Consider the following 27,285-nt stretch of genomic DNA (forward strand, 5'->3'; position numbering starts at 1 on the left):
TTCTCTTGCTCGAGGGTTGTATAAGCTGGCGGGATTCGTATTCGATGAGTGAGAGAAGTGCTCCCAGATTAATTGCCTTCAAGGCGGTCGTCGAATGTTGTGGAGTGGCATGTTAGCAACGTTGATGAACTAGAGCGAACCTAGAAACCGAGGTGCTGAGGATCGTCGCAAGGTTACAGTAAGCGAGGAAGTTGCCTCTGATTCCACCGAGCGCATGCTTGAGCACCATTCTCTACTGTTTTAAATTGAAGGATCGTGAACCGATAGTAAAGTTGCCATGGAAGACGAAAGACGAGCACGCAGTCCGAGATTAATTGTCCCGAAGGCTGTCGGCGAGGCTCAGCACCCCGTGACCGCCAAATGCTCACGGATCTTCACTTGATTCTGACACTGTCTTTTCTATCCAGTCCTAGCGGGCTTTTCCATTTTGACTCTAAGTACTTCTGTCCATGGATTTGACCGCCGGTCGGATATTCTTTTGCCTACCTCTTCGGTCTGCTTTCTCTTCTGATGAAAGTCTGAGCTGAGAATGAACGTCCAGAGGACCGCTTTCATTTCGTGCCGTTCACCATCTTCGACTCTACCAACCTTACGCATCGATTCTGCACCTTATCGTACACAAACGCGTGTATTTGTAGGCCTCGTTCGTTCATTGCCTTCTCCACATTTGACTGATTGCGTATCCATTCCGTCTCTGCTAGCACATAGATCTCCTCCAGTATCCGGTCATGTTCTTCCTCACTCAAATTTTTATTTGTCTCTGAGAGGTATTCGGCAGTTGTTCGGTGTAGTCGGGTGACATCTCTATTTCCCAGTCAGCCTCGGCATTATTCGACTTATGCAGGGCACCTACTTGTGCCAGCCATGAACCTCATTTGCATCATTCTCTCGAATCAGAGCACAATCGTAATGCCCACACACCACAATATGGTTCACCTAGCTCCCTCTCTGTCAGAATTTCATTGATCCGCTTTCTTGGTGCTCCAGACGTACCTTCAACAAATCCAAGCACCAATCCAGCGCGCTCTCACTGCTCAAATCCCGGTTGTGCAGGATACTCCCCAGATTTCGATGGACAAAGATCTCCTCCGGCAATACATCCAACGTCTCCGTCTCAATAATAAAACTATCACTGCATCCCACCCACAGAATCTGCGGTTTCGGCGCCCCAGACGACAGGATAAAGTCTCGTGGGACCGGGAGTGTGACGTATCGCTTTCGGACAGCAGTGTTGAAATCGAAAGGCATTTTTGAGGACGAAGTTGAAATACATTGAACTTCTATTCACATGGGAGATTTCAGTCGAATTACTACATTTTCGATGGGAGTCCAATCCAATTATCGAAATCGCTGCCCGGCATTGATGAGGCCAAATATGAGGTTCGTGCTCCCACGCGAAGCCCCTTTCAGACCAAGCGGCCTAGAAAACAGGTGACATTTCGAAAAGTCACACCACAATGCCGTAAAGGTTTCCCAACGCTCGGTTTGCGCTGACTGTATTTCTTGGATGAACCTGGCTGGTTGGGTTCAGCCTCCGCATCGCTCCGAGGTTGCCACGATAGTCCCTGCAGGAGCCCAGAAGGAGAGAAATGCAGGGAGCCGGGTGGAAGAGAGCCCGAGACATGCAACATCGAGTCTCTTCGTTGCCGCAACCGGAGATCTTCAATCAAGCCTTCTTGTTAGCGCTTTAATAATGTCAGTTCCGGCTTGCATGTAGCCCTTGTCCATGGAGTTGTAAGTATTCCTGGAACGTTGGGATCTTGATGGTTCGACTCTGAAATCACAATTATTAAACAAAAACGGAATATAATGGAATAGGACCACACGCGCTCGTGCGACACGAGCTGATCATCTTCAGCCAACCACACGACTTGACTACTGCAGTACAGTAATAATCACGTCTGCAGGCAACTTTATGAAATATCGCAAACCTTGGTCGCCAACATGTTGCCAACATCTTCGACTGCGACTGGTTCCTCGACACTTGGTTATTCAATCCACGTAAACGACAAGGCATATGTGCTGAAAGAGTCCGTTTTAGCGATGGATGCTTTCGAGACGGCAAAGAACAAGCTTATCTCGTCGCTGAGTGCCCAGGAGGCTGCCACTCTGGGGACGCTGCATACTGCCGAAGATGTCCTCGGCGAAGTAAGAAAGGCTGAGGAAAACCACAGAAGCAAGAGTAGCACTCGAAGATTTCGTTATGTTAATTGCTGAATGTTATGGCCATACTCATGCTTACTCGTTTGAAAAAGCTTGCAATTGAGTTCATCGACTTCTTTGAGAAGTGGGTGGACATGTTTCGTCGACTTGGGAAGAGTCTGGGAAGGTTCGAGATTTATGCACGTCTCTATCCTACGTCCGAACGATTGAAAGAATCTCTCATTGAAGCGTATGAGAAATTTCTGGACCTCTGTCTCAAGAGCAAGAGTGTGTTTGCAGAAAAGTCTTCTAAAAGATTGAAGTGTAAGTGGACGCTGCCAAAATTTCGCCTGGTATCCTTGTGCAAAGAGATTTGACAACTAGATTTTCCAGGGCTTCCGAATTCGAGCGCGGTCGTCGGAGTTAAGTTACTATGGAAGCCTATCAAAGTCGAGTTGGAGAGTACCCTCGAAGAGCTGGATGAGTTGCTTGAAGACGTCGAGATGGAAGCAGACGTTGCCGAAAAAGTGGAGTCGGGTGTGTCACGGCTCGTGATAAATAATCATGTTTCGGGTATGTCTGAATATTTGGAATAAGATCTAGTTTTGGAATCCTAATATCAAATTACTAGGACAACAGAAGAGGGAAGTGTTCGACTGGCTCGGCCCCGTGGATCCTAGTATCAATCATTCGAATGCCGTTAAACTGCACGAACCTAGCACTGGAGAGTGGATCTTTGATCATGAAAAGTACAAGGAATGGGAAAGCAAAGAAAATGCTGCATTGTGGATCCATGCCAAACGTAATCATCAGACTGACCCTTGAATGAAACACCACTGACCTGGAGTTGAATCGCAGCTGGAGCAGGCAAAACGATACTTGTGTAAGCATATATCCATACACAGTGCCCTGACCACGCAACGGTGGAGACTGATAAATAATAGGTCAACGATTATCAGCAACATTATCCAGACATTCGAAACTGACCTAACACTCACAGTATGCTACTTCTACTGCGACTATAAAGACGTTCAGAAAAGAACCCCACGGAAAGTCTTGGAGACACTCATTTCGGAGATTTGTCGTCATAACTCGGATGCGTTAGCATACGTCGACGATATCTCATCCAAATTTCGCGAATCCAAGTCCACATGTACCATACCAACGCTCTTCTCGATCCTGAAGAAGTGCCTAGAATTCCAACAGACATTCATCATAATCGACGCTTTAGATGAGTGTGACGACCGACAAGAGCTGTTAGGTTTCCTTGTTAGCCTTTCAAACTCTGGATTGAGATTGAGGCTGTTACTTGCAAGCCGAAATGAAAGGGATATCCAACAAGAACTAGGATCACTGCCGCAAATGACCCTCACCGGTACCGAGAGCGATCATGACATCGAAGTCTACATTCATTCCAGCCTCAACGCCATGATCAAGAGCAAGAAACTAAAACTCCGAGATGAGAGCCTTCAGATGGAAATCTTCGAATGTCTCTGCTCGTCTGCTGATGGAATGTAAGTTCGATTCCTCTTCTCAGCCGGGAGACATATTTACAGATCATTTGAAATAGGTTTCAATGGGTTAAATGTCAACTTGACACATTGTGTACACTCATTACAGACAAATCCATCCGAGCGTCCTTGAAGCAACTTCCCAAGGGCTTAGATGAAACATATGTTCGCGCATTCTCCAAAATTCGCAAAGAGATGGGAGAGGATGGAGTCATGATAAAAAGAATATTTCATTGGCTCGTCCATTCCAAGAGACCCCTCACCCTACAAGAACTTTCCGAGGCAATTAGTATTGAATTTCATCAGAGGCAGTTGGACTTCTCTGCCATACCGACAGATCCAGCAGATATTTTTCGATTCTGCCGGGGACTTGTAAGCCTTTCTGGGCACGACAACGAAGAGACCGTGAATCTATCTCACTTCTCCATCAAAGAGTTCCTTCTGTCGCCAAGAATCAAGGAAACAGAAATTTCAGAATTTTATGCTGGATCTTCTGCGGCAATGTTTGATATTGCAGCAGCATGCCTCACATATATCATGCTGGATGACTTCAGGGAAGGTCAGTGTGTGAATAGAACGAAGATGGGGGAACGGAAAAGCAAGTATGCTTTCTTGGCCTATGCCGCACTCTACTGGAGTGATCACTACAAGTCCGCTAGTTCTGAGGGGGACGAAATACTGGAGGAGCTTGCGCTTGCACTTTTCACTAACCCTGCTCATTCAGGGTGTGTGGAATCGTGGTTTCAAGCAAACACAGAGGCAGAAGCTCAACTTCGCTATAAAACGTACAGGACACAATCAAAGGCCCCGGATCATGGGGGAGAGGAGGTACAAAGAGAACCAACTTTGGTGACTGATTGCACGGCAATGTACCACGCCGCGCGACTCGGACATCCAAAGCTTGTCAGACGACTCATCGCTAATGGCCATGATGTGAATGCCAAAACTCAAACGGATTTTGGAGTATATGATTTCCCGATAATCGTAGCTGCCTCTGGAGAGCACTGGGCCACTGTGGATCTGCTCATCGATGCTGGCGCTTCGCTCCATGTAACTTCCAGAAAAGGGAGTTTTCTCACTGGTCTTGCACGAGGGTGTAGTCCCGAAATATGGTGGCTGTTCAAAAAAATACTACATATGGGGGGTTCGCAGCTCCTTCAAGAGTTGACGGCAGCCCCTGGGCAACCTTGGATTGATGAGAATATTTCTGTGTTAGGAGCCCTCGCCTTACATCCGCTGGATGCCAGGGAAATGGTGGAATTATTCATAAAGAACGGTGCAGATGCAAACGACTGGTTGGAATACGACTCGATAGAGAGAAACATGAAGGAAAAAGCACCAGCAGAGTACGCTCGATATGGTTCACCGCCTCTCCAGCGAGCCGCGTTTCAGGGCAACAACAGAGTTTTAGAAGTGCTAGTCGAGGCGGGTGCATGGATCAACTTCTCCTACTGTGAATTAGGATCACCCTTGCAAGCTGCTACTCGAGGGAACCGAGAAAGCACAATATTCCGATTGCTGGAACTGGACGCTAATGTCAACGTTAAGGGTGGCCCACTTGGAACACCGCTCCAAGCTGTAGCATGGAATGGAAATGTAAGAATTATGAACCTCTTGCTGAACCACGGAGCGGATGTCAATGTTGAAGGAGGGCTATATGGATGCGCTCTGAATGCTGCCATTCGGCAAAAACACACAGATGCTGTAGAACTATTGTTGTTAAATGGGGCGGACATCAATCAGTTCTGTGCGATCGATAACGTGCCCAGGGCCAGTATTACAAGCGCAAGGAATTTTTCCTACGGACTGCTTTCGAACGAAAACTTTTGCGAAACTCCTCTCAATAACGCAATCCTTACAGGGAACACGTCGATGGTTACCTCACTGCTAGGAGCTGGGGCTTGCTTGCTGCAGGATGACGAGAGATGCACAAGTGAGCTGCCGACGAACTCAATTCTGGTGATTCATTCCCTGTGCCTAGCCATTGTAATGGCAGACATCGACACGGTGAATATTTTGTTACGAAACGGAGCTAATTTGAAAGTTGGAATTTATTGTGCTTTAGTGCAAGCTGCATCTAAGTCCAGCTTTCCCATTTTGAAGCTCCTCTTTGATCAGACAGGGGATGATCCCAGCAGCATTATTTCAGCCGTACCAGATATTATTGCACACATTAAAGACGAGGGACTGGCCAGATGTCTTATTCCAATCCTCAAAAGAGTCTTTATCAAAGATAATTCGGAGTCACAACGCTATCTACTGAGTGCCACAGTCTGGAATGGATGCTTCAATTTAACGGAGTTCTTGCTCAAGTACGGTTTGACCCCAAATGTTGCAAGGCCGTACAGCGGTTCGAAGCCCTATACCACCTTCAAGGGAGTACCCCTCTCGTTAGCAATTCGTCATGGAAGGATGGATCTCTTCAATCTGCTGCTTGATTATGGAGTAGATGTAAATCTCGCTGACGGGACACCAATGCGTGATTGGAGGGAACCTTACCATGCGTATATATCGGGGAGCCCACTCTTCGCTGCTGTTCGTTCTCGCAACACAGAGATCGTGACTAGACTTCTAGCATTGGGCGCTTTGCCAAACAACGATAGTTGCTCTGGTGAAATATGTCCTAATGTTATTCACATTGCTGCAACCTACAAGGACCCAAGTATATTAGAGGACCTCCTCAAATACGGTGCTAATCCGACGGCGAGTTGTTTTACTTGCCCATCCGCATTGATGGCAGCAGTGAAGTCGCAGAGCCTAGATGCGATCCAGATACTTATCAGAGAAGGGGTCAATGTCAACACGCCTGATCTCTTTGGTCGCACCCCCTTGGCTCGCGCAAAGATTGATTGTCTTGAGCTTGCCACCAAAACACTTTCAGAACACCGAGCCGAAGAGGGTATAACATTAGAAAAACTCCGTTCCTGTCTGGAGGATGCGGTCCAATCTCTAGCTTCAAGGCTCCTGCAGCCTCCTCATCCTTGGTGGGGTTATAGAGTTTGGTTTTCCTACCTCCCACAGGGCCTTTGGATCGGCTTGGGAAAATGTTTGATCGTAGGAAAAGACATTCAAAATGGGGTTATTGCACTGGAACAGGCTTTGGAAGCCGTTGGAGATCGCTATCGCAGATATTGCTGCTACCATCCGTACTGCAGTTCCGGAGGTCCATGGGGAAGTTCCGAGTCGAACAAGTTGCAGCTTTGCGAGGACTGTGATCCAGGCGTATTCTGTGAAAATTGTATTGAGAGGCACCTAACCCTAGTTAGGAACTCAACATACAGTCACAGTGTAATAAAGTTACCCCGCAAGCTATTGTGCGACGTCCCAGAAGGGCACGTAGCTGTCGATGAGAATACCTATCTCCTAGTCAGGGTCTGGCTGGAAGGTCTTCGGGGCTGGACCGCAAAACTTTGATCAAATGAGAGTGAGGGCTAGGACTGTAACCATGCTATTACTTGCGATGAGATAATAAGTTGAAGGAAGAAACCTTGGTAAGTAGTGATCTCGAATCTCCAAAATCTGAATCAGGCTACTTAAACTTCTCTACTTGACGCTGATCAGAGAAAAGCTCCCAGGACGATAATTCCAGTTACTATGCAGACTACGAATATTATGAATACCGCAAAGTCTCGAATAACCGCCAGTCACAAGATCAGTGAGGCCATCCGCGTATTCAGGAAGGCGGAAGAGGATCCAAGAAATCTCGGATGACCTGGTCTATTCGCAATAATTGCCTGAAATGACATGACACTTGCCTTTTCCATTCTTGGCCCCAAAGACTCTAACTCACTATACTCGTACAACCCCCCTTTAAAGGGAAGTTCGAAAAGCGAATGTGCATTGCTTACCCTCCTCGTTCCTTATCCTTGCCTCACCCTCACCCACATCCGCACCACCTCACCTCTGCTTACTACCCCCAACAGCTCAAAACTCTTAGTCACCCTAGTGCCTTTGACATGGATTCTATTCTGGTATCCTATTTAAAAATGAACTATCTCACCTTCGCCTTTCCGGGGCTTGCTGTCTATCACTACTTGATGACTGCCTCGAATTGTCTTTGCATGGCTTCGGCACCTTTGAAATTGAGAATGACGTCCTTCTGACCAACGCTCAACAGATTATTTATAGGTGCAGGATGGATAAAGGGAGGGGATCTCTCTAATGCGGTATCACCAGGACCAAGTCCAACGAATCTCAACAGTTAGGTCAGTCGTCAAACAAGAGCGTTATCTCTATTATAGCTAATTTGTTTCCCCCAGAATACGCCTAGCATTACAGAACCTGCGAACGGAGCAGCATGCCAAACCACTGCTAACCTTGTAATCGAACCTTCGGCGGGTCGACATTCTTCAGCGACATCTCAATTCAGCAGCTCACGCTCCATTATACGAGTGCGACCAGTCATTCGGTAGCAAGCCCTCGAGCAGCATCTCAACTCACCAGCTCACATCTTCGAGTGCGGCGAGTGCGATTGGCCGTTCTGCAATCGGTAGACCTCGAACTCTCGCCCTCACTGCTTCAAAACACGATCGACGGTTTAGGTTATGGATTGCAACACTCAAAAGGAAATGCCGCCACAATTTCAAGTGATGCCTCCAGGAAATCGAGTCTGTCGGTTGGCGTTGGAATTCACACCTCGAAGAGTGACGCCCTAGTTTGGTCCTTTTCTAGGCCTGGAAAACGAGTTTCCCGATTAGACTTCATGGTCAATTAAGTTGGTGCAGGACGCTACAGCATTTCGAATGTATTTAACTAATTAAAGGATAGGCAGCTACATTGCTTGACAGTAACCACCTCGCCCCACAGTGATCACTTCCTAGGAATGGATCTGGACAGCCTCATGTGATTGCTTCGCTGTGGTGTTTAAGGCGAAATATTCGACTTTTAGAGTATGCTTTCACCCATTTGCATGAGATGAAAATAATCATGAGAGATGGGAGTACTGTGGAAAGAGTTGAGAAGGACATATTTGCTAAATATACAACTTAACTTCCATTAGTCAGGGGAAGCTGGTACGCGATGCTTTGTACAGAGATCCTATGTGCAGCACACTGCTGATAATGGCTCGAATCATTGAGAAATTGGGGCGCAGGGCTGTATTCAGTGAGCTATAATGGGCTAGGCCCCTTAACAAAAATTAACATTGGTACACAGTACACCCGGGCCCCTGATGTACTCCATATGTTGACTTGCTAACTTGGCGTTCAGCTGTGTCCACAGATTTTATGCCAGATAGGCTGATAGCCAATGGAAGCTCTTGGTGCTGCTGAATCCTCTGCTTCAGCAGCCTCCCTATCAGCCCTCCGTCATTCTCCTTAAAATTTCCTCCGGAGCAACGCGGACACAGGACTGTGGGGGCGCCAGCTTTCGGGCGACACACCTGTATAGATGAAACACTACGATACAGAGTTCTTTATATTTTCAACAACTGGCGGCTACATTGCCACACAATCAGTGAGAACAATTACTCTTTCTTCGGTGACTCCATAGATAATTCCCTTCCTATCAGTGCGACAGAGCCGATGGCGAAACCAATGACACGAGCGGTTTCCGGGCTGTTTCCGACTGATTGTACTCTAGTGCGGTGGAGAAGATTACGGCTGCCACGAGCAAAAAGGAACCATCAGGTAGATCCAACCCAAAGAAGGCTTTTTGTGAACTTCTTGGGCGATTGTCTGACTTAGTTTTGAAGTAAAGAAAAATGTGAGAGATGCCTAAGCCATGTCTATTATGGTGGCTCGAATTGTATTACATCTGATAGGCTGATGGCCCAGTGGTACAATACATTCTCCAAGAAACTCATACTATTGGCGAAATCGTGCTGGGTGCTGCAATTGGAAATATTTACTATCTGACTGTGGCATAAACAAGAAGACGCCCTAATTCCACCTGACCTTCTCCAAGACAGCAGGGTCATAGCCAGCTCTGTGAAGGGATTCCTGGTCTATGGCACCATCGACACACCTAGTTCCAACCCATCAAAAGAGACAGCTCTATACAATCTGGACTCCACATGGTCCAATATACACTCGGAACTTGCGTGTCGCCTCTCCTGATCGGCGCCTTGGTCAGCAGAACTGGCTGTACACGCCACCGACAGTGTTTGGCTCTGGCATTGCTGTTGTAGGAAGGGGGTTACCTGCAACACTGGCCGCGACATTTACCTGGGCATATTGGATTGGGTGTCAGGTCCTTGCTTCCTTCGTCGTAGAGATGGCTACTGCTCGGGGTTTCATTGCTATCGAGGTCGCGCTTGGGAAAGCAGCCTCGCCCATCGATATTACGGCCATGTTTGCCAGCCACAGTTTGGGTGAATCAATTTTCGTCGCAGGGGGAACGAGGTCTTGCAAGATTCTTTATTGAAAGCGGCATAAAGGGCCGGTTTGCATGGTATCGATATATCACGGGCAATGGGTACAAGGGCGACGGAATTTCAATTTCTGGTTCTGGCGGAGTATTTGCCAGCGGCACTCCAAGCATATAACTCATCTTCACAGAAGTTATTTAACTCCCTCGTCCCCCTCTTGGCTTTGTCGGTGGTGGCATCATGTTTCTGGGGTGGAAGAAGATAGCAGTTGCAGCAAGCATAAGTGAGGCTTCATTGTCAGCTAGGGATGGCAAATGAATCAGTTAAGCTTTCCAATGATACAATGGCTTAATTGAACATACTCTTTTGCTAGTCTCTTCAAGGTCATTCAGGTGTTGTGGCATTCTTTCCTTGAGAAGCCAATAGTCTTCCTTTGTTCTCAGGGGTGCGGGGTAAACTCGCTTCGGGTTGCCCTATTTTAAGCGAGAACTATGTTATCTCGTATTCCTAATTTCCTCCCACCTACTCTGGAGCAAAACATACAAGACACGGAGCGATGTTGATGGCTTCCTCTACAACAGCTCAGATACAATTTCTTCTTACTTAAACTGATCACAATTAATGGGAAATAGCTCTAAAGAAACGAGTAGTGAAATTAGTCCAAAAAAGTCCCTGAATCCTGTGGAACTCGCAAAACTGCTTGTTCGCGCTACATGCAAGGAAAAAGCAACTCTTGTTAACAGCCTAAACGTCAATCAAATCCACTAGACTCTCGCTTGATTCGACAACTAGCCCAGCATGACAGGTATAGTAAGCGCTGTCCCGTTTGCGGGTATGGCAGCCATAAAAGCAGCAACGTCACCTGTGACCCGTGCCACTGCCCGGTCAATCCTTCTCTGCTGGGCTACAGTGGGTGTTATCCTCATGCCCTGGCCCCCATTGGAATTAGTGATGAGATGAATAAGAGCTGCTTCCAGCCACCAACTCAGTGTCTGGCCAGGAATGATATTCGGATTCCAACCAGTCGGCCTGGGGCCCGGATGAACTCCACGAGGACTCAACAGCCGGATACGTGTGAGTGCAGTGAACACGTTGTTCTGCGGCAATCGTAAAACCATGAAACTGTTTGTGTCGAGGAGCTCAGCTGGTGGCATTTGACTGTTGAAATGCCCAATTGTCTGGATGAGATTAAAACCCCGTAAGTTTCTGTGAGGTACTCGGAGCCGAACTCGATGTAGGCGAACATAATCCCACAAAGTGAAGAAAGATTGGTAGTCAAAGAACAGTGTGTCTTGCGTCGCGTTGAAATGAATTGGTAGCTGTCGATTTAGCTGAAGTATATCGGGGTGACTGCGATAATACTGCTCCCAAGCCTCGCTATTCACGCGAAGGATATGAGAAGGATTCCGTTCGTGACACCTGTAGGTCCACACGATTTGCCATGGTTTTCTGGGGTTTTCTCTCCGAAGTGTTGGTGCGCGGTCGAAGCAAACTTCAATAATATTCTCGTTTCCTGCGCTGGCTGCTATGTCCCAAACCATTCCTCTGATTTCTGGGGGAAGATTGGGGAACTTGCCGAAAGAGGTCAGAGGCGCCATCGCGGCCGCCGTTGCTGTCGCAGTTGCCATTGTGTTCTATGCGAGGGGTATTCGATTAGATCGGGTGGTTGTTGGGAGGTGAAATTCCCAAAATATGAGCTTGGTGGATATTTTCGGGAGAGTTTCTTTATGTGGCTTCTCATAAAGAAACACTTATGTGCCGGAAACAGAAGGTTTGCAACCACAGCGGAAGAACAAGGGGAAGTTACTTAATTCCCCTGCTCAAAGAAACTCAGAATGGATGCGCCGCATTTCATGTAGTGCGCGCGCCAATCGTGACCTTCCAAAAAGACAAAGCTCTATTAAATCAATGTCGCGCTCAAAAGCGCGAGCCTAGTTGGGGACTTCCTGAGCTTGCCGTCGGGAGTAGAATATCAAGAGAAAAGTTTGATACAGCAAAGAGGTTCGCTGATACCGCTCTAGCTATCGGGGTCAATTGCGGAAGGTATGTGAGCATTGGTCGGTTGTCGCTCGTTGGTGTCCTAGAACAAAACTTCAAGCTCGGGTTGCTCCCGTGGGAAGATTATTCAAATCGGTTTCGTATTTTACTTGCGGACATATCTGAAAATTCTATTGCCGGGACTGCAGTCGAGTGAAAGGAATCGGGTGCATCGAAAGGTGTGAGACGGTGGGATCGTCCTCGTTGCCTTCCCATCGAAGAATGTGGGGGCTGTAGTACAGTACATTCCTTAATGGCTACGATTGAGTTAGCAAATGGTCGAGAAATGATCGGTTTATTGGACTTACCTTTCGGGTCATTGAGGTTTCCTAGAGGTTCGATCAATTGGGGCTTTTTATTCTGTCATTGAACTGGAGGGGCACGTTGTGCGGGTACAAACTCTCTGACGATACGGCTTATGTTGGGGCCATGCCAAAATCGTGGGAGTTCATCTCCGAACTCGTAGGGGAACAAGGGGAAATTAGAGGGGTTGTGCTTGATAGGTGTATTTCTCTAATTGGTGTTGATCTGGCAGGCCAACCCGCTGGTAGTGGAGGGGAGGGTTCTCGCATTGTAGTAGGTGGTGGCCCAGGTGGTGGGCTTCTGCCCACCTTGCCGTCATGCCTACTTTGTAGCCGAAAATAGTGACCGGAGAGAGGTCCCGGTATTCCGGGCCACATATGCATAGACACAGGCCATCCTGGCTCAATCACTGTTTCCCAAACACGAGGGAGAATAATTCCCCCCTTTGGTCCTACTAGATCGTAGTGGCTCTCAGCAACATCTGTACTAAGACCTTCAACATGGAGAAACGCTTACCGGATGAATTCCTCCATTCCCTACAGTCAGGTAAGTATGGTATGCCCCAGTTGGAGAAGGATTAACAGTACTCACAACCTAAGTGACACATAATTCGAACGGGAAGCTGGATTTCCTCCCAACCGCATCAGTGAACTTGACAGGCTGCTTATCGACTCCCTGGGACGCGAGTGCTTTAGTTAATGTATCAGCAAGCTTTTCGTCCTTACACAGAGTTTCAGCTTCACTTGCATCATCGGGGTCGTGGTCTGGATGATCGCTATTTGAACGTATCTTCGTATACTGGCCCCCAGAGTCTGCGGTCGGTTCCTTCGCTTCTATTTTCATGCGCACGCGTCCAAATAGTGGGAGGTTCTCGTCATCGCAAGTCGTGGATCGTTTTAGAGACCTTGGCCCGCTGTTTGGCACAAGATCGGGCATTTCATGTTCAGTGCCATCCCCCAGAGCGATCAATTGAAGGCGTTTAGATCAGCGTCGTTGTGGTGTTACAGAGATAGAACCTCTGTATACCGTGCCCCCCCCTTTTTTTTAGCTAATGTGTTTACTTAGCACTCTCTCAATAAATGTCAGATAGAGGGCTTGTCTCTGGGGTCTTCATCGTGCGAGAGATTTGGGCCTGCGCTCTTTTCATAGTTATGGCATCTCGGACAGCAGGAAGTAATGTCTTTTGGGTATTGAATATCATGGCTCGTAGCGACATGCTGGCCAGGAGCAAAGCAAGTCTCGCACGGCGATGCTAGGTCAATATCCACCTTTGCTGATTCGTCGTGAATACGAAGATCACGGCATAAAGTGACGGGACTACAGGGCATTTAGACTCGCTTGGGGCGCTCAGTGGACTACAGCGTGCAAATTGAGGGGTTAAGCCCGCTATAAGGCCTTATAACTCCAGGCCTCGTGCCCTGGAGTAGAGTGTAAGACATTTGCAGGGCTATCGGAAGATGCTCAGGGGTTCTAGCGCTGCTGGCGGAGCAACCATAGCGCTCGGACGCTGTGAGGGTGGTAATTATAGGGTACCTTAGCGAACCTTCCCCTGTAAGTACAGGGATATGCCTTAAAAAGGTGTGGTACCCCTTGCTTGCGGTTTATAGCGTTCGTTCAGGGCAGTGACCTGGAAATATAGGGGGCTTTAGTGGTTGAATCCAGCAGAAAGTGGCCTGAAAGTGGACTTGTAGTTCAAATGCCCTGTAGTCCCGTCACTTTATGCCGTGATCTTCGTAGTAAACTCTCCATATTCTATCTTCATCGCACTTGGACCAACGCTCTGAAAGTTTGGATCGAAGAACGGAAGTCAGCACCTGTTGAGAACCATTCTGAGTTGGTAAGACAATATATACTGAAAGAAAACCTACACTAGCAGATAGAATAAATTCTAGGTAGAAAGTCATATGTCTATTTAGTGCATTGATAAAGTAGACGGGCTGTTGTCGCTGGACTTGTGCCGGGATTTGTGTTGTAATGTTCTGAAGATTGAGAACCACCAGAGAGATCTTGACATTCGTTTGATTGTTCATAGAATCAGCCACTGTGCTAAACTTCCAGAGACAAATTTTCTTGTGATCTCCCACTTACGTGATGTTTGCAGTCATATCCAGCAGTTGTCTTCCCTGTTCGATTCGGCTATGAAAAATTGAGGATTTCGACTACCATGTTGAGCTGCAAAAACTAACCTTGAATTCCCTTAACTATGACACTCATTCTTTTCACGCATCCGAAATACGACTCCTGCACCTTTCCAGCTATAGTTTGATGACGCTGGTGGTTCCTCCTGTCGTCAATTCTCGTTGCTCCTCTAGTGCTCTATCAGCTTTTCTCACGCTCCGACACACACATCCGCAGCGTGGTGAGCAGCATTTGAATGCTCTCTGTATGCACAACCAGATCCAATTTGAACCTCGACAAATCCTCCTTTTTACACAAGGCCCACCTGATTTTCATCCATCCATCCTTAACCTTACCCCACTCCCATCTGCCTTCAGACTAGGCTGGTACTTCTTAATCTTCTCCCAGAATGCATCAATAGTCTTCTGGCACTGCACGGCACCCTGCGCAATGCGGCGACCCCCCCTGTTGCGCATCGTCAACCTCGAGGCAATTTACGCTTTCGAGCGCCACCTGGAGGGTTTCAAGCTGGGCCACAAGCGACCTGAACTCAGCGAAAGACTCCCCGCTCTCGCACAGGGCGTCGATGCCGGTCGCGACCAGCTCAAGCGCGGAGATGAAATTGCTGACTGACATTGCGAGGCCGGAATGGGGGCGTCCGCATCAAGATCAATTGCGGAGTGGAATCCGCTCTTGAAAATATGGGAATTTCAAGAGTGTTGGAACGAGGCTGTGTTACTGTGTATGCAGGCGTGAAGGAGCGGCTTGCTCTGCACCACATGGGATTGAATACGCCTGGTGAGGCTGACCACATGTATTTGCAGCGAGTGAAATTCTTTCAAGTGCAAAACCTGCGACCATTCCCATTTGATTTCAGTGAAAACACTCAACATCTGGGAGAAAGGTTTGAGCCGTGTAATATGCTCCAACCGAATTTTGAATATTCTACTACCCCGCGAAAGTCCACATCACTGTTTCTATCTTCCCTGTTTTCCCCACTCCTGGAAAAGGAAACAAAAGTCGGACTTGTGAACAAACTGGGAGAGGGAAACTCTCCACACGTTCTGAGACACGCAAACACAAGACAGAAGAGAAAGTGGGCAAGGCCGAGGGCGGGATATCTATAATGCTGTTCTACTCGAAACACATCAAAACTTCATTTGTCCCTAAAGGTCAAGCTTCTCAAGGATGAAAGCAATAACACATTAAAGACCGCAGGCCAAAAATTGAAGTGGAAGCTCGAGAACTTTCATTAAAGGAAAAGAACGGAGACAAAAAAGGGGGAAATATTTGGAGAGGAAATTTGCAACATATCCTCGCTTCATCTTAAACACCTCCAAAACTTCAGACTGCTCAAATACATGTGACAATACATTAAGTTCTACTTAGTTTCCACCATTAATGTTGTTTCAATACACATCGGGCGCAACATAAAGGCTTTAAATCGGTTTGGAGTGCACATCGGCAGGAAGTAATAGCTGGCAGTTGAACCTGTCCAACTACGACAAACTTTTTGCACAAGACAAAACAGAACAGCGACACCAAGCACTGTTTTAACCATATATCAAATCAACATCGCAGCTCCACCAATCGCAACCATCAACCCCGCCGCAAACCCCGTCTCCCTCGCAATAGCAGCCGCCAACGCCTTACTACTACTTGACTTCACACTCGTAGTAGTCGGTAGCGCCGTCCCCCCCGACGCCGAAGTGGTCGAAACCAGAATATTACTCGTAAATGGCAAATTCGTGACACTGCTCGCACTTGCAAAGACCGGCATTTGCGTTGCCAAACTCTCCACGGGCGTTCCCGAAGATGACGGATTCAGCACGTTGTCGACGACATGCAATACCCCATTTCCAATCATGATGTCTGGGGCTAGGAGCTGAGCGGAGTTGATGAAGATCGCGTTGTTGCCTGTTCGGCTTACGGTCAATTTACCGCCTTCGATAGTGGTGAACTCGGTGTTATTTTCGAAGGACGTGGAGTAGATAACTTCGTTCAGGGTGTGGAAGTCCATGATTTTTGCGAGGTCGGAGGAGCTCATGCTTGTGATTGCGGAGCCTAGGGCTTGGAAGGCTGCGTTTTGTGGCGCGAAGATGGTGAGGTTTGCGGTGGTGGAGTCTTTGGCAAGCACGTCTGCGGCATAGAGTGCGCCTTCGAAGGAGGTGAAATTGTATTCTTGGCAGGTGATGGTGATGTTTCCAGGCGGAACGAGGAGGGCATCGATGATTTGGACGACGCCGCCGGTGAAGGGGAGGTCGCCCTGGACGAGGGTGCTTCGGCTGCCTTGGCCGCCGACAAGAGCGACTACGTTCCCCCCTTGTTTGAGGATCTCAACTCTCAGACCGCCAGTGATATTAGTCCAGCTGGGTAGAAGTGTATCTGTGAAGACAGGGGTGCCAGCGACCAGGTTTCCGGCTAGTACTTTAGTTTGGAGCATGTGATACTGGAGCACACTGGTGATGAAATCGGGTGAATTCTTGACGAATTGGTCGTTCCTGACGAATGCGGCATTGTTTGGAGCGAGAACCTAATGAGAAACGCGATCAGTTCCCATTCCTTGCCCGAAAGCTGTTCTGGTGAGATAGTTACCGTAGCGCCAGAAGGTAACCCTTTTATGATATCGGGATATTTCTATTGCAATGAAGTCAGCAATTATTCTCACGTAAATGCGCAACTGATAACATACCTGTACTAGAGAATAAAAGGTTGACAGGGTCTTTTCCCCAGAAAGAACCGAATCCAACGTTTGTGCCTGCAACCCCGCAGCAAACAAGCTTGTAGCCAACAGGCTTCTCCAACTAGAATTTCTCATCTCTCCAGGATGTCTGATTCTTGAAAATTATAGTTAAAAGAGTGAAGGAATAGATAGACCGAGGCTGGTTGTCGGTCTCACAAGGATTAACAAAGTATAATAGAGACAGTAAGTGCTCGAAAGCCAATTAATCGACCAGAATTCTGAAGACAAAGATGACAGTGAAAAGGTTTCGAAACGGAGAGACAGGATGGGTTAACGACTTTTGAGGGATCCAGATTCCATACCCAGAAATTTAAGATTTTCTTTCCCAAGCATTGGGTGCGGACAAGGTTCATCAGCCCTACTCCCGTCTTTCAGCCACAAACGGACGGGAAGATCTGATTGGTGGAGTCGGCCGAAGAAAATAACCGAATCCCCTGCAAAAGCATTCGCTTACGGCGGTGCTGTCTTTGGTAGGGCTGCGATTGGTCCCCAGCTTTCATTAAACATGAAATTTAAATTAAAGGAGAGGAAGAAGTTGGCAACACTTGCAGGCTAGCCGAATATCGCCTCCTGTTCCTCGCCTCGTGAGCACTTACACGCATGTGGTAGGCGATGACAAGGTCATGGCGGGGGAGATGTCTTGGCTTCCCAGAACAGCAAACAATGGGACTTTGCGGAAGGAGGCTTGAGGGACCCTTGCCTCATCCCCAATGTGCACCCGAAATCCCTTTCTCAGATAACCTCACCAGCAGACGCCTTGAAAACCGGCCATTTTCGGCTATAGTCGGTCCGATACAATAACAGCAAAACGTCCCGCCTTTTACGCCTATAATAACCTTTTAATTATAACCTAATTTAATTAACACGATTGAGTAAGATTATAGAGTAGAATTAGGCAAATAAAATATATTAATTCAATTTTGAATATAATTCGTATTTAATTAGTAATTATATTTTAAAATACATAAATAATTTATACTTTTTTTTTTTATTTTTTTTATAATAAATATAATTTAATATCCTAAAGAGAAGTCAGGTGTGGCGTGAGCGGCCGGAACTAAATATAATGAATATAGTCACGTGAGACAGTACGTGACTAGTATATAATTACTATATAATTATTTAAAATTATTTAAAATATAAAAATATTTTAAAAAAGTTATATATACTTAAATAAATAATATATTAAACTTATACTTATTGTAACGGCGCTGGCTGGGGGCCATATGGGGGTGGCTGTCACATGACTGGTTTCACCTAGCTAGCCGGCGTTTCAGTGGTTTTAGCTAGTATTTCCCTTCTTTTATTCCCTTTCCTTCTCTCTCTCTCTCCTTCTTCTCTTTAGCTTAGTATTTTTAATACATGAGATTCTTGGATCTTTGAGCCCTGGCTATTGCCTCGATCCCGCCGTTATACTTATAAGGCCCTTTAAGTTTTTAATAAGCTTTTAATATATAATATTATATAGTAATTATTAGCTAGTTATATAAACTAATTTTATATAATAATATTTATTATATTTAGCTTTAATTATTCGCGTTATATTTCTCTTTCTTTTATACTTTATATCAAGTATTAGAAGATATAAAAGATATATAAGTATCTTTTATTTGTATTATAGTAATTATAAAACCCTAGAGAGAATTTATTATAACTTTTTAAATCCGAGGGAATGATGCTAAAGGTTCTCGCTTAGCGAAATTGCCGGTTTTCAAAGCCGTCCACCTTCGTACCAGGTATTTGTCTACACGATACCAAAAGCTGCACATGAAGGTACCCGCTGCCTCGGAACCTCGCTCCATTCTTAGTCTACGATCATCTCCTCTTTCCTCAACCTCGAAATTTGGTCCAGAATCGAACCAACATCTCCCCAAATCCTCTTCCTATTCCTCAACCACTTCAACTTCGCCTTCTTAATCTCCTTGTAGAGCAAATGCCAATTCGTGTACTCCCTCCCCAACATCCTCCCCACACTCTCAGCCCTCCTCTGCGCTTTCTCCTTCGCGTCCATCCCCACAAACTTCGGTTGCTGTTTCTCCCACTCCTCTAGCGCCTCCGGTATCTCTTCCTTGACAATGTGCCTCCTGACCGCTTTGTAATTTTCGTATTCTTCCCTTTCTTTAATTTCTCGTTTGAGATCCACGGCTTCAACCGCCGTCCAGAGATTCGGCGTATGCTCACTGTACACCTCCCACAGCCAAGGCATCTCCCTCCTCAGCAAAGTATACCAAAGACTCATCGGCAAGTCATGGAACGCTCTACTGGCAAGTCTCAAAGCTGCAATTTCCTTCGAGTCCAGATAATCAACAACGTGTTCCCTCATCTCTTGCGGGAGGGTGAGGAACGGGTCCTTCTTCGCTGTTTTTCCTCTCTGGTCCAGGGGTTGGGAAGGCAGAGGGGCAAACGCCGAGCTTCGTGGACTAAAGCTTGAGTCTGTCGCGACTGCAGACTCGAGGATGGGGATCAGACCAGGTATATACAGTGGGTTAGCAGCCAAGTATTCGTCGCCCGTTCGGTGTGCCCAAAACTGCTGAGCCGCACTTTTAACATTCGGATCACTCGAAAACACCCCCCTTTCCATAATATCCACATCCGAGAACTGGATATTTCGCCACGAGATCAAGCCGTGGATATCTATCCTCCCTAGGTGGTGGAGTGAGAGACGAGTAAAGATGTCGAAGCAAGCGGGGTGGAAAGGCATTGCAACGTCCCTCTGACTATTATGCCTTTGCTGTCGATTTTCATTTCTGTCAGGAAAGGGGAAAGTGGTGGTGGCCGGGGGAGGGGGCACAAACAGGAAAGTAATACGTATCAGCTTCTTCCTGATCCCACCCATGTCTCTTTGGCCAAACCGTGGGGCATTCCATATCCCTACTCGGAAACATATCTCCAACCCCAGTCAAAAAGACCTCACTCGTCCCCTCCCATACCTGATCGTCGGATTCGGGAGTCCAGTGATGTTTCTTGAAAGCAAGACATTGGTAGGTGGTACATCCTTTCATCTCTGATGCGCAGATGTTGTGCCCGTTGTATCCCCTATCGTCGAGGCACGTGGCGCTTGCAATGTGCTCAAGTCCTACCGGAGAAAATTCTTGCTCTGGTCCGAATTTCGACTTTTCGCGTTCCCAGATAGAGGACTCGAAGAGGAGGCCTGCTGAGTTGTCGATGAGGTAGAACATTTCCTGGCCAAGAGGTTTAACCTCCAATGGCATCAGGGCGCGGAGGAGAGTTAGGTAGTCTTCGCAGGGGGATTCCTCATCGCAATTCCCAGATAGCTCATGGATCTCCATATCACTCAGCTCGTCCCTCGAGCCATATTCCAGCGGCTCATCATCCTCACTCCCCTCTTCATCCTCATAATCACCATCCTCCTCCTCAACATACCCTTCCCCAAACGCAAAAGCAACATCCTTCACCCACACCCCCTCCCAGTGTTCCCGCCTCTCACTCCTCATGGTCACACAACAACCTGTCCCTGAGGAGCAAGCACGTGAAGAAGCCATCTCACCACTGACGAACGTCCCCTCGCTCGCTACTTCATTTGAAGATTGCCATGCTGCTTCCTTCGGCTCGCCGACGCAGCGAATACGAGCTATGCTAAAGGAGACGCCGCAGAGGTGGCAGACTACCTATTCACCGGTCAACATTTGTGAAGATCAAAGGCAGGCTGGAGCCTAGCGGGTACATGCCTCTGAGTACCCTGTGATTTATGTTAGAATTGAGGGAGGTGGGGACTTGTGAGGTGGAAGCCCACTTACCCATCTCTTTATTGGTGTTTTGAGAGAATGGAGGTGAGCTTGATAATTGTGTGTTGAAGAGGTTTAGGTGTGAGATATTTGGGGTTGCCCCGCCCGCTTGCGCCGCCTGTAGGTGTTTGATCGATGGCAGTGGGGTGACTTGCAGGGATTAGGGCACGCAACCGATGCCAGCTTATCCAAGAGTTTCTCCTTTTGTTTTCAAAAAGTGTTCCTGCTTGGCGTAAGGTTGAAATTATCCCCTTTCACCTCACCATAATGCACGTCTCCCAGTTCGCTCTTCAAGTCTTCGAGGCTTGACTTTAACAATCATTCAATCAGCTTCCAAGGAATTGACTCAGTTGGACTGACTTCATCTCTATTAATTTTGGTAAGGGAGACCTGGAACCCGAATGGCGGGGAACGCGGCCACTGAAACGTAGATCTTTCATTGTATCTACAGAAGCATAGCATCGCTTCCAGCTTCATCATCTAACAAATATGCATCGTCTTCATCCCATCCACTTCCGAAAAGCATTTCCTCCGTCTCACGCTCAACAGATAATCTCTCACGCTCCTCCATATACTCCAATAAGTCATCGTCATCCCTGGAAAGTAGATCGTCAAACTCATCGGCGTCATCCTCATCAAAGTCGTCACGTTTTGTGGCCACTTGATCTCCCATCTCGTCTGGCTCTCCCATTGTCTCGAGTAAATCGGGACATTCATCCTCCTGGACTGGATTATCCTGCAGCGAGGTCTTCCTCCATATCTTCGCGGTATCGGACGGGTCGTATAATTTCCTTTGCATCATGCCCCATAATCTCGATTGCACGACCGCTGTTAGTCGCGCCGTTGCTCCTTGCCCCCAATCTTCAATCCGGCTTTCGTTTGTTAGTGACGAAGTACGAGAATGTTCTAATCTGAGGAGTTTCTCTCTCAGAGTTGGTGATTGAATATTTCGGGGCCAAGAGACAGAGATGGCATGGGATATTGATAGAAGGAAATGGGCGTTGTGTGCCATGGACTGTGGAACATTCCTTTAGCTAGAGGATGAAAAGTGGAAGAAAATCGTACCTCTTTGAACCCTGGACAAAAAGTAGAAGGTGCTAGGCGGGCCAATGACAAAATGGGAGGGGGCTTCTCGACCTGGATGCCGCCAGGTCCTCGTAAGCCACGACTAACGTACCCGCTGGTCAATATATGAATTGCGGCTTCTCCAAGGTCGCAAGCTTTTAACTTGTCCAGTAACACCGTATCGTCATCTGGAGATGGACGCTTGAGTGCCAGCTCTTTCTCGCCGGTAGAGAGAGCAGATGAAGCAACGGAGGAGGATTGAGATGTGAGAGAAGGCGTATTGTCGGTGGCTGGTGAGAATAGCATGTCATCCTCCTCCCGATCAACCACTTGCCGTGCGGATGCACCGTCTTCCCCCTGCGCTAGCAGCATTTGGTCTTCGGGGACTGCACAGTCTTTTCGGATCTTTCTTCGTTGATACTTGAACCAATTTTTGACCTGGGCTAAATCAACGTCAGCAATTCCTACTGGAGACGCAGAGTCAATCAGACCCACTGCTCCTTAGACCAGTCCTGTTCATAATTTCCACTGTCTGTGTATTAGAAGGGTGCAAGTTGTCTCTATTCGCCTGGAGCCATGCATTCAAAATTTCAATTGTGGCCGTTGGGTGCCGTGTCCGCCCGTTCTTGCTTCCACTAACCTTCCCATTTTGCTCAATAATATAATGTCCTAGCCCAGTTATGGGCGGATCTTGATGTTGTGTCGAGTAAGGCAAAGGAGACTTCTGAATAATACCAGGCTCGTCCCAAATCTCCAACTTTGGTTCGAAGCATCGTGATATTACGGTGGGGAGGTCTCCCATCCTTGCAACGGCATGGACCAACTCATCCACATTCCCATGTCCTTTCAAACTCGGAGCAAGATCCAGCAGCATCTCTTCCTCGATATCAAATTGTTCTGCATTGGTCTTGACCCTTTTGATAGGTTTTGTCTTCTTTCGAATCTCGAGAAAATCGAACTGGATTTGCATCCTTTCGAACTCGGCACAAAGGACGCTATCTGGGGGCTTGATATCGAAAGTATCCAGTACCCATGCTCGATGTCGGGTTGGTGGGGTCGGAGTCTGCAAGCCATGGTTGACATTGATCGAGAGGCCAGGTACCGAGTCCACCGTGCCATCGCCCCGCCAAACATCAAGAGAAGCCGACAGCGATAGTAAAGACCAAAGCTTCCAAGATCAGCAGAAGCCATGTAGCAAGGAAATGTCTTAACTTACTTGAGCATCACGAAGTCGGTACCCCAAACTCTCCAGGAGGTTGACACGCCCATCTTTGTCCAATGGCTTACCGTTGAGGAGAACCTGAACGTCGAGACGGCATGCTACGCCACGAGATACCCACAAACTTCCTGATGTCAGTGCTTTGACGAGCGCAGAGTCTTCTAGGCTGGAGATGCTCCGTGGAATCCGAATGTCAGCGGCAGAGACGACGGACAGCTTCAGAAGGTGGTCCGGAACGGTCAGATGGAGTGTGTCAAGTTCCAGGACCCGCCGAGACATGATTTTATTGGATCATAATTGATTGCAGAAGAAATTACTCGGAATGGGAGCCATTGAAGTGCCGAAGATTGAATTAAAAGAAATGGAGGAAATGGAATATGGCCACGGAATCTGGAGAAGAAGCTGCAGAGGAGAATGTCAATCTGAGTTGTTAGTTGAATATAGCAGAAGATGCGGTCTTGATAGACCGGAGTGAAGATCGCAGAAATTGAGGACTTGGACGATGTTGAAGTTGTGATCGAGAAGAGCGAGGTCGTGAGTTTGATGTTCCACCACCGCAATTCTGCCGCCCCACACCTGCGTCGAAGCCCCCAGCTCGCTCCTTGATTGGCCTGCACCACTTCTGTGGACTATCAATTCCACTTCAAGGTCCCGCCAGCACGCGAGCACGCCAGAGGCAGTTTGATGACGCTGTTTTGCCGCTGCCGTCCAGCCGAGAAGAACGTCCGCTCAGCGATAGCACGCACACGACCACCTCCGCTCTCGCAACCACCTCCTCCTTCCTCCACAATGGCGCTCAGCAACGTCGGCTCCCTTGTGTTGCACCTTCTCATATTCATCACGACCTTGGTCAACTTCAGCTATGCTCTGACCTCCCTCGAGCCGTTGATGCTACTTGCTCTCTACGCCATCTCCAAGATCTTCGTCACAGCACCAGAAGAGAGCATCTTCGCGAAATGTCAACATCGCAACCTCTACGAGCCATATCAGGACGGATGAAGCGAATGCCCCCCGAGAACGGCTACGAATCTCCCCGCTCGCCAGGCAACGAAGAGAGCTTCGTTGGCAATGGCATTGACAATGGCACACACAAGGCTGGAGAAAGGAGGAGGGCTGGCAGAAGTGGGCAGGCATTTGTTAGGGGACAAAGTCCAGAGACGCAAGATCGCGTTGGCAGAAACGATGCAGATTTAGGAAGGGAAGAGGAAACGGAGACGAAGAAGGTTGGGATTCGTGACCGCCTGGGATGCTACACTTGGACCTGGTTCACAATGACCATGGCGACGGGAGGGATTGCCAATGTTCTGCACTCCAGTAATAGACAACAATGCCTACCCAGTATTGCTTCTGACTACTTGCAGTTCCTTATCGATCTGAATGGCTGAGGATACTGGGCGTGATTGTGTTTCTGTTCAACATACTTCTTTTCTCAATCAACTGCTTTTTTATTACACTGCGGTTCAAGTGGAACCCAGGATCATTTCAAAGATCCTTCACAAGTCCTTCTGAATCTCTTTTCGTTCCTGCTTGTGTGAGTGCCTTTCCCCATCCCGGACTGAAGGCAATACTAACGGAGCCCAGGTCGTGTCGTAAACCCCTCCGGCTCAGGGAGCATTGAACGAAGGCTGATGAGGATGCAGAATCGGCACAATTCTCACCAATATGTGCCAATATGGCATTCCAGCAACCGGACAATGGTTTCAAACTGCCATGCAGGTTTGTTTCTGGGCATACTTCTCGTTGAGCGTGATTACAAGCTCCGGAATGTACCTCATCGTATGGTCTACTCAGTCAGCTCACACACAACCAGCATACGCCCCCAACCTTCTGACGCTGCAACAGAACTTTCCCTATACACACAATGACACCAATCTGGATTTTTCCTGCTTATCCCCTTCTCCTCATGGGACCAATTGCTGCAAACCTCATCGACGCCCTCCCCGACTCCGGCGCAGCCGCAAGAATCAATTCCATCGCAATGGCCCTCGGAGCAGTTTGTATTCAAGGAACAGGATTTCTTGTCAGCTTAATGATATATAGCGCGTTTATCTACCGACTTATGACGCAAAAGCTTCCTCGGGAGACAGCCCGGCCAGGAATGGTACATCTCTTCCTCACACTGCGCCTCTCCCTTGTCTTCGACACTCTCGCTGATTACCACAGTTCGTCTCTGTCGGGCCTTCCGGCTTCACAGTCGCAGGTATCGTCCATCTCGGCAACACTGTCATTCCGAAAATCATGCCAAGCGGGTACCTAGGCCACTCCGATGCAGCCTTCTTCCTTAAATTACTTTCAGACTTGACAGGCCTCTGGCTCTGGGGACTCTGTCTGTGGTTCTTCCTCGTCAGTATCGGTGCTCACTGGCAGATCATGCGACCCAATGACCCAGAACACCACATTCAATTCGACATGACTTGGTTCTCATTTGTCTTCCCAAACACCGCTCTAGTTACCGCAACCCAAGCCATCGGCAAATCCCTCGAGTCGGACGCAATACAGGTCTTTGGTACTGTGATGGCTGGTCTGCTGGTCCTGGTCTGGATCTTTGTGTTCTATATGATGATTCGGGCCCTTTTCATGAAGAGACTACTTTGGCCGGGGGAGGTCGATGGGCCGGTGGCTTTGGGGAAGAGGTGGAAAATATATAGGGGTGCGAATGGCCATGTAGAGAAGGAGAGGGATGGGGATGGTGTTGCTGCTTAACATTGAGATATTTTCAGGTATTATTACCTCTCCTTCAACTAGAGGACTGTCGCAACTTTTTATGAGAAGATATACCCAAACAATATATTACATAGGCACCTACTGAAATTGTGAAGAAACACGTAATTACGGTCATGGTTCGTGGTCTGATGATGAACAAGGTAATTTGTTGTGAAGTCATCCCCACATATCATCTTCCTTAAACAACCACCAGAACTGTCTTTCATGTCTCATAGTTGTCTTCACTAATCGAAATGATCATGGCAATCAAAATGGACGTTGAGCAGAAAAGTCTGCATAGCGCATAGCAAGCCCAAACTTCCAGTTCCTCAACAACACTCTACCACATCTATCACCAGGCTACCATACCACATCTTACTCCCTCCACACAGTCCCCGACTCTCACACAACGCTCCAGTTAACGCCTTCCCCATTCTTTCCAGCAGCCGCGAGGAGCAGGAGCGAAGCAATCAGCAAGATCCCATGGAATTCTCCTTCAAACAGCTTCCCACTTATTCGAAGAACAACAACATCCCTCTCGAAGACATTTATCTCTCCTTTAACGAAAGCACAAAAGGCTAAGTTGCTCGACAACCCTGACCACGACCCATGCTGCACTGGCGGAACCCCCCCTACTTTGTTCATCTTCCAACACATGTAGGGCACTCACCACCTCACACTTTACAACGTGGAGGCACGAAACGGGCTTCGGTGGTGTGACTGATGTATTCTTCGTTTGGGTTTGGATAGAGGAGCTGGAAATTGGAGATGTTGGGGGCATTGACAAGGAGAAGGCTAAGGTTCAGGTTGAGGATGTTGTGATAATGAGATGGGGAAAGCCCCTAAGCTTCTATACGAGGGAATACCGCTTTTCATAGAGGGGCTTCTGATTTATCTAGAAGGGGACGTGGAAAGTGGACTCGGTTTTGAAGAGGGGTTTTAGACCGTTCTTGAGGCTGTGGAATTTGAAGTGCGTTGTGCTTGTGCTAGACAAGGGGGAGGTGGTTTTGGCGAGATTTACTTCTGTGGCTAGTAGAAGGTAGGGCGGGTTGGAGGTTTTTGGGGATGTTGCTGACCGATTTTTGCCTGAGAAAGTGATTGGGATAGAGAAGCCTGCTAGACAGGAGAAGGAGGAATGAATTGAAGAAGAAGAGAGCAAGGCGTATACCGAGAAGTAAGAAGGTTGAAAGATGATATTGGAACAGGGGTATGTATGGTTATTAGGGAGTGAGCGAAGAGGCATCTAGCAATTAGGGTTATTGAAAATTTCTTAGGTAGTCTCATTGAATCTTAACCTCCCTTCCTTCTAAGTTCTAACGAGGTTAGTCACCATCGTTGCTCTGCTTGGGTGCTACTTACCCTCGCCTTACCCTCTGCACAGGTTAATCAGC

At 47.7% G+C, this 27,285-nt stretch overlaps 9 protein-coding genes across 9 annotated transcripts; 2 read left to right on the forward strand and 7 right to left on the reverse strand.

Annotated features, from left to right (window-relative positions):
• Nucleotides 1-551: 551 nt before the first annotated feature.
• Nucleotides 552-1,248, reverse strand: K444DRAFT_540883 (carbonic anhydrase; the record flags this gene model as incomplete). The annotated part of the gene is made up of 3 exons (XM_024875749.1): nucleotides 552-804; nucleotides 854-936; nucleotides 994-1,248. 3 exons carry the CDS (start codon nucleotides 1,246-1,248, stop codon nucleotides 552-554), a joined length of 591 nt encoding a protein of 196 aa, XP_024730520.1.
• Nucleotides 1,249-1,989: 741 nt separating this feature from the next.
• On the forward strand, nucleotides 1,990-7,271 carry K444DRAFT_142053 (ankyrin). Its single transcript, XM_024870543.1, has 8 exons — nucleotides 1,990-2,182; nucleotides 2,256-2,466; nucleotides 2,536-2,715; nucleotides 2,774-2,944; nucleotides 3,001-3,025; nucleotides 3,087-3,656; nucleotides 3,713-7,144; nucleotides 7,222-7,271. Exons 2-7 carry the CDS (start codon nucleotides 2,298-2,300, stop codon nucleotides 7,065-7,067), a joined length of 4,470 nt encoding a protein of 1,489 aa, XP_024730521.1. The 5' UTR covers nucleotides 1,990-2,182; nucleotides 2,256-2,297; the 3' UTR covers nucleotides 7,068-7,144; nucleotides 7,222-7,271.
• Nucleotides 7,272-10,734: 3,463 nt separating this feature from the next.
• Nucleotides 10,735-11,588, reverse strand: K444DRAFT_700208 (uncharacterized protein; the record flags this gene model as incomplete). The annotated part of the gene is made up of 1 exon (XM_024888006.1): nucleotides 10,735-11,588. One exon carries the CDS (start codon nucleotides 11,586-11,588, stop codon nucleotides 10,749-10,751), a length of 840 nt encoding a protein of 279 aa, XP_024730522.1. The 3' UTR covers nucleotides 10,735-10,748.
• A 744-nt stretch (nucleotides 11,589-12,332) lies between these two features.
• On the reverse strand, nucleotides 12,333-12,812 carry K444DRAFT_700210 (uncharacterized protein; the record flags this gene model as incomplete). The annotated part of the gene is made up of 1 exon (XM_024888007.1): nucleotides 12,333-12,812. A coding segment is annotated over one exon (399 nt), but the record flags the coding sequence as incomplete, so codon positions are not given.
• A 1,669-nt stretch (nucleotides 12,813-14,481) lies between these two features.
• Nucleotides 14,482-15,054, reverse strand: K444DRAFT_646579 (uncharacterized protein; the record flags this gene model as incomplete). Its single annotated transcript, XM_024885215.1, has 3 exons — nucleotides 14,482-14,608; nucleotides 14,648-14,785; nucleotides 14,861-15,054. The coding sequence occupies 3 exons, from the start codon at nucleotides 15,052-15,054 to the stop codon at nucleotides 14,482-14,484; spliced, it is 459 nt and encodes a 152-aa protein (XP_024730524.1).
• Nucleotides 15,055-15,700: 646 nt separating this feature from the next.
• On the reverse strand, nucleotides 15,701-17,423 carry K444DRAFT_571098 (fasciclin domain-containing protein). The gene is made up of 3 exons (XM_024877298.1): nucleotides 17,111-17,423; nucleotides 17,014-17,055; nucleotides 15,701-16,951 (listed from the first exon to the last, which is right to left on the reverse strand). Exons 1-3 carry the CDS (start codon nucleotides 17,234-17,236, stop codon nucleotides 15,983-15,985), a joined length of 1,137 nt encoding a protein of 378 aa, XP_024730525.1. The 5' UTR covers nucleotides 17,237-17,423; the 3' UTR covers nucleotides 15,701-15,982.
• A 1,542-nt stretch (nucleotides 17,424-18,965) lies between these two features.
• K444DRAFT_667915 (uncharacterized protein) lies at nucleotides 18,966-20,968 on the reverse strand (the record flags this gene model as incomplete). The annotated part of the gene is made up of 4 exons (XM_024887350.1): nucleotides 20,920-20,968; nucleotides 20,851-20,861; nucleotides 19,957-20,790; nucleotides 18,966-19,892 (listed from the first exon to the last, which is right to left on the reverse strand). Exons 1-4 carry the CDS (start codon nucleotides 20,921-20,923, stop codon nucleotides 18,966-18,968), a joined length of 1,776 nt encoding a protein of 591 aa, XP_024730526.1. The 5' UTR covers nucleotides 20,924-20,968.
• Nucleotides 20,969-21,259: 291 nt separating this feature from the next.
• Nucleotides 21,260-23,652, reverse strand: K444DRAFT_618812 (uncharacterized protein). The gene is made up of 4 exons (XM_024881401.1): nucleotides 23,189-23,652; nucleotides 22,468-23,140; nucleotides 21,973-22,415; nucleotides 21,260-21,922 (listed from the first exon to the last, which is right to left on the reverse strand). The coding sequence occupies exons 1-4, from the start codon at nucleotides 23,468-23,470 to the stop codon at nucleotides 21,353-21,355; spliced, it is 1,968 nt and encodes a 655-aa protein (XP_024730527.1). The 5' UTR covers nucleotides 23,471-23,652; the 3' UTR covers nucleotides 21,260-21,352.
• A 215-nt stretch (nucleotides 23,653-23,867) lies between these two features.
• Nucleotides 23,868-26,018, forward strand: K444DRAFT_571105 (uncharacterized protein). Its single transcript, XM_024877299.1, has 6 exons — nucleotides 23,868-24,505; nucleotides 24,553-24,722; nucleotides 24,773-24,780; nucleotides 24,832-24,981; nucleotides 25,034-25,292; nucleotides 25,355-26,018. The coding sequence occupies exons 1-6, from the start codon at nucleotides 24,148-24,150 to the stop codon at nucleotides 25,892-25,894; spliced, it is 1,485 nt and encodes a 494-aa protein (XP_024730528.1). The 5' UTR covers nucleotides 23,868-24,147; the 3' UTR covers nucleotides 25,895-26,018.
• The last annotated feature ends 1,267 nt before the right edge of the window (nucleotides 26,019-27,285 follow it).

Source organism: Hyaloscypha bicolor, assembly GCF_002865645.1.
Source record: "Hyaloscypha bicolor E unplaced genomic scaffold K444scaffold_141, whole genome shotgun sequence".
Classification (NCBI taxonomy): Eukaryota; Fungi; Ascomycota; class Leotiomycetes; order Helotiales; family Hyaloscyphaceae; genus Hyaloscypha; species Hyaloscypha bicolor.

Excerpts from the sequence above, each read along its gene's own strand:
- K444DRAFT_142053 (XM_024870543.1), top strand. The coding sequence starts at position 2,298 with ATGTTTCGTCGACTTGGGAAGAGTCTGGGAAGGTTCGAGATTTATGCA. Across the intron at positions 2,467-2,535 it reads GTCTTCTAAAAGATTGAAGT|GGCTTCCGAATTCGAGCGCG; the intron begins GTAAGTGGACGC and ends TAGATTTTCCAG. Across the intron at positions 2,716-2,773 it reads GATAAATAATCATGTTTCGG|GACAACAGAAGAGGGAAGTG; the intron begins GTATGTCTGAAT and ends TCAAATTACTAG.
- K444DRAFT_571098 (XM_024877298.1), bottom strand. The coding sequence starts at position 17,236 with ATGAGAAATTCTAGTTGGAGAAGCCTGTTGGCTACAAGCTTGTTTGCT. Across the intron at positions 17,056-17,110 it reads CCTTTTATTCTCTAGTACAG|AAATATCCCGATATCATAAA; the intron begins GTATGTTATCAG and ends TCATTGCAATAG. Across the intron at positions 16,952-17,013 it reads GGTTACCTTCTGGCGCTACG|GTTCTCGCTCCAAACAATGC; the intron begins GTAACTATCTCA and ends GTTTCTCATTAG.
- K444DRAFT_618812 (XM_024881401.1), bottom strand. The coding sequence starts at position 23,470 with ATGTCTCGGCGGGTCCTGGAACTTGACACACTCCATCTGACCGTTCCG. Across the intron at positions 23,141-23,188 it reads ACCGACTTCGTGATGCTCAA|CTTTGGTCTTTACTATCGCT; the intron begins GTAAGTTAAGAC and ends TGATCTTGGAAG. Across the intron at positions 21,923-21,972 it reads TTTGTCCAGGGTTCAAAGAG|TCCATGGCACACAACGCCCA; the intron begins GTACGATTTTCT and ends AATGTTCCACAG.
- K444DRAFT_571105 (XM_024877299.1), top strand. The coding sequence starts at position 24,148 with ATGTCAACATCGCAACCTCTACGAGCCATATCAGGACGGATGAAGCGA. Across the intron at positions 24,506-24,552 it reads TGCCAATGTTCTGCACTCCA|TTCCTTATCGATCTGAATGG; the intron begins GTAATAGACAAC and ends GACTACTTGCAG. Across the intron at positions 24,982-25,033 it reads CTCATCGTATGGTCTACTCA|AACTTTCCCTATACACACAA; the intron begins GTCAGCTCACAC and ends ACGCTGCAACAG.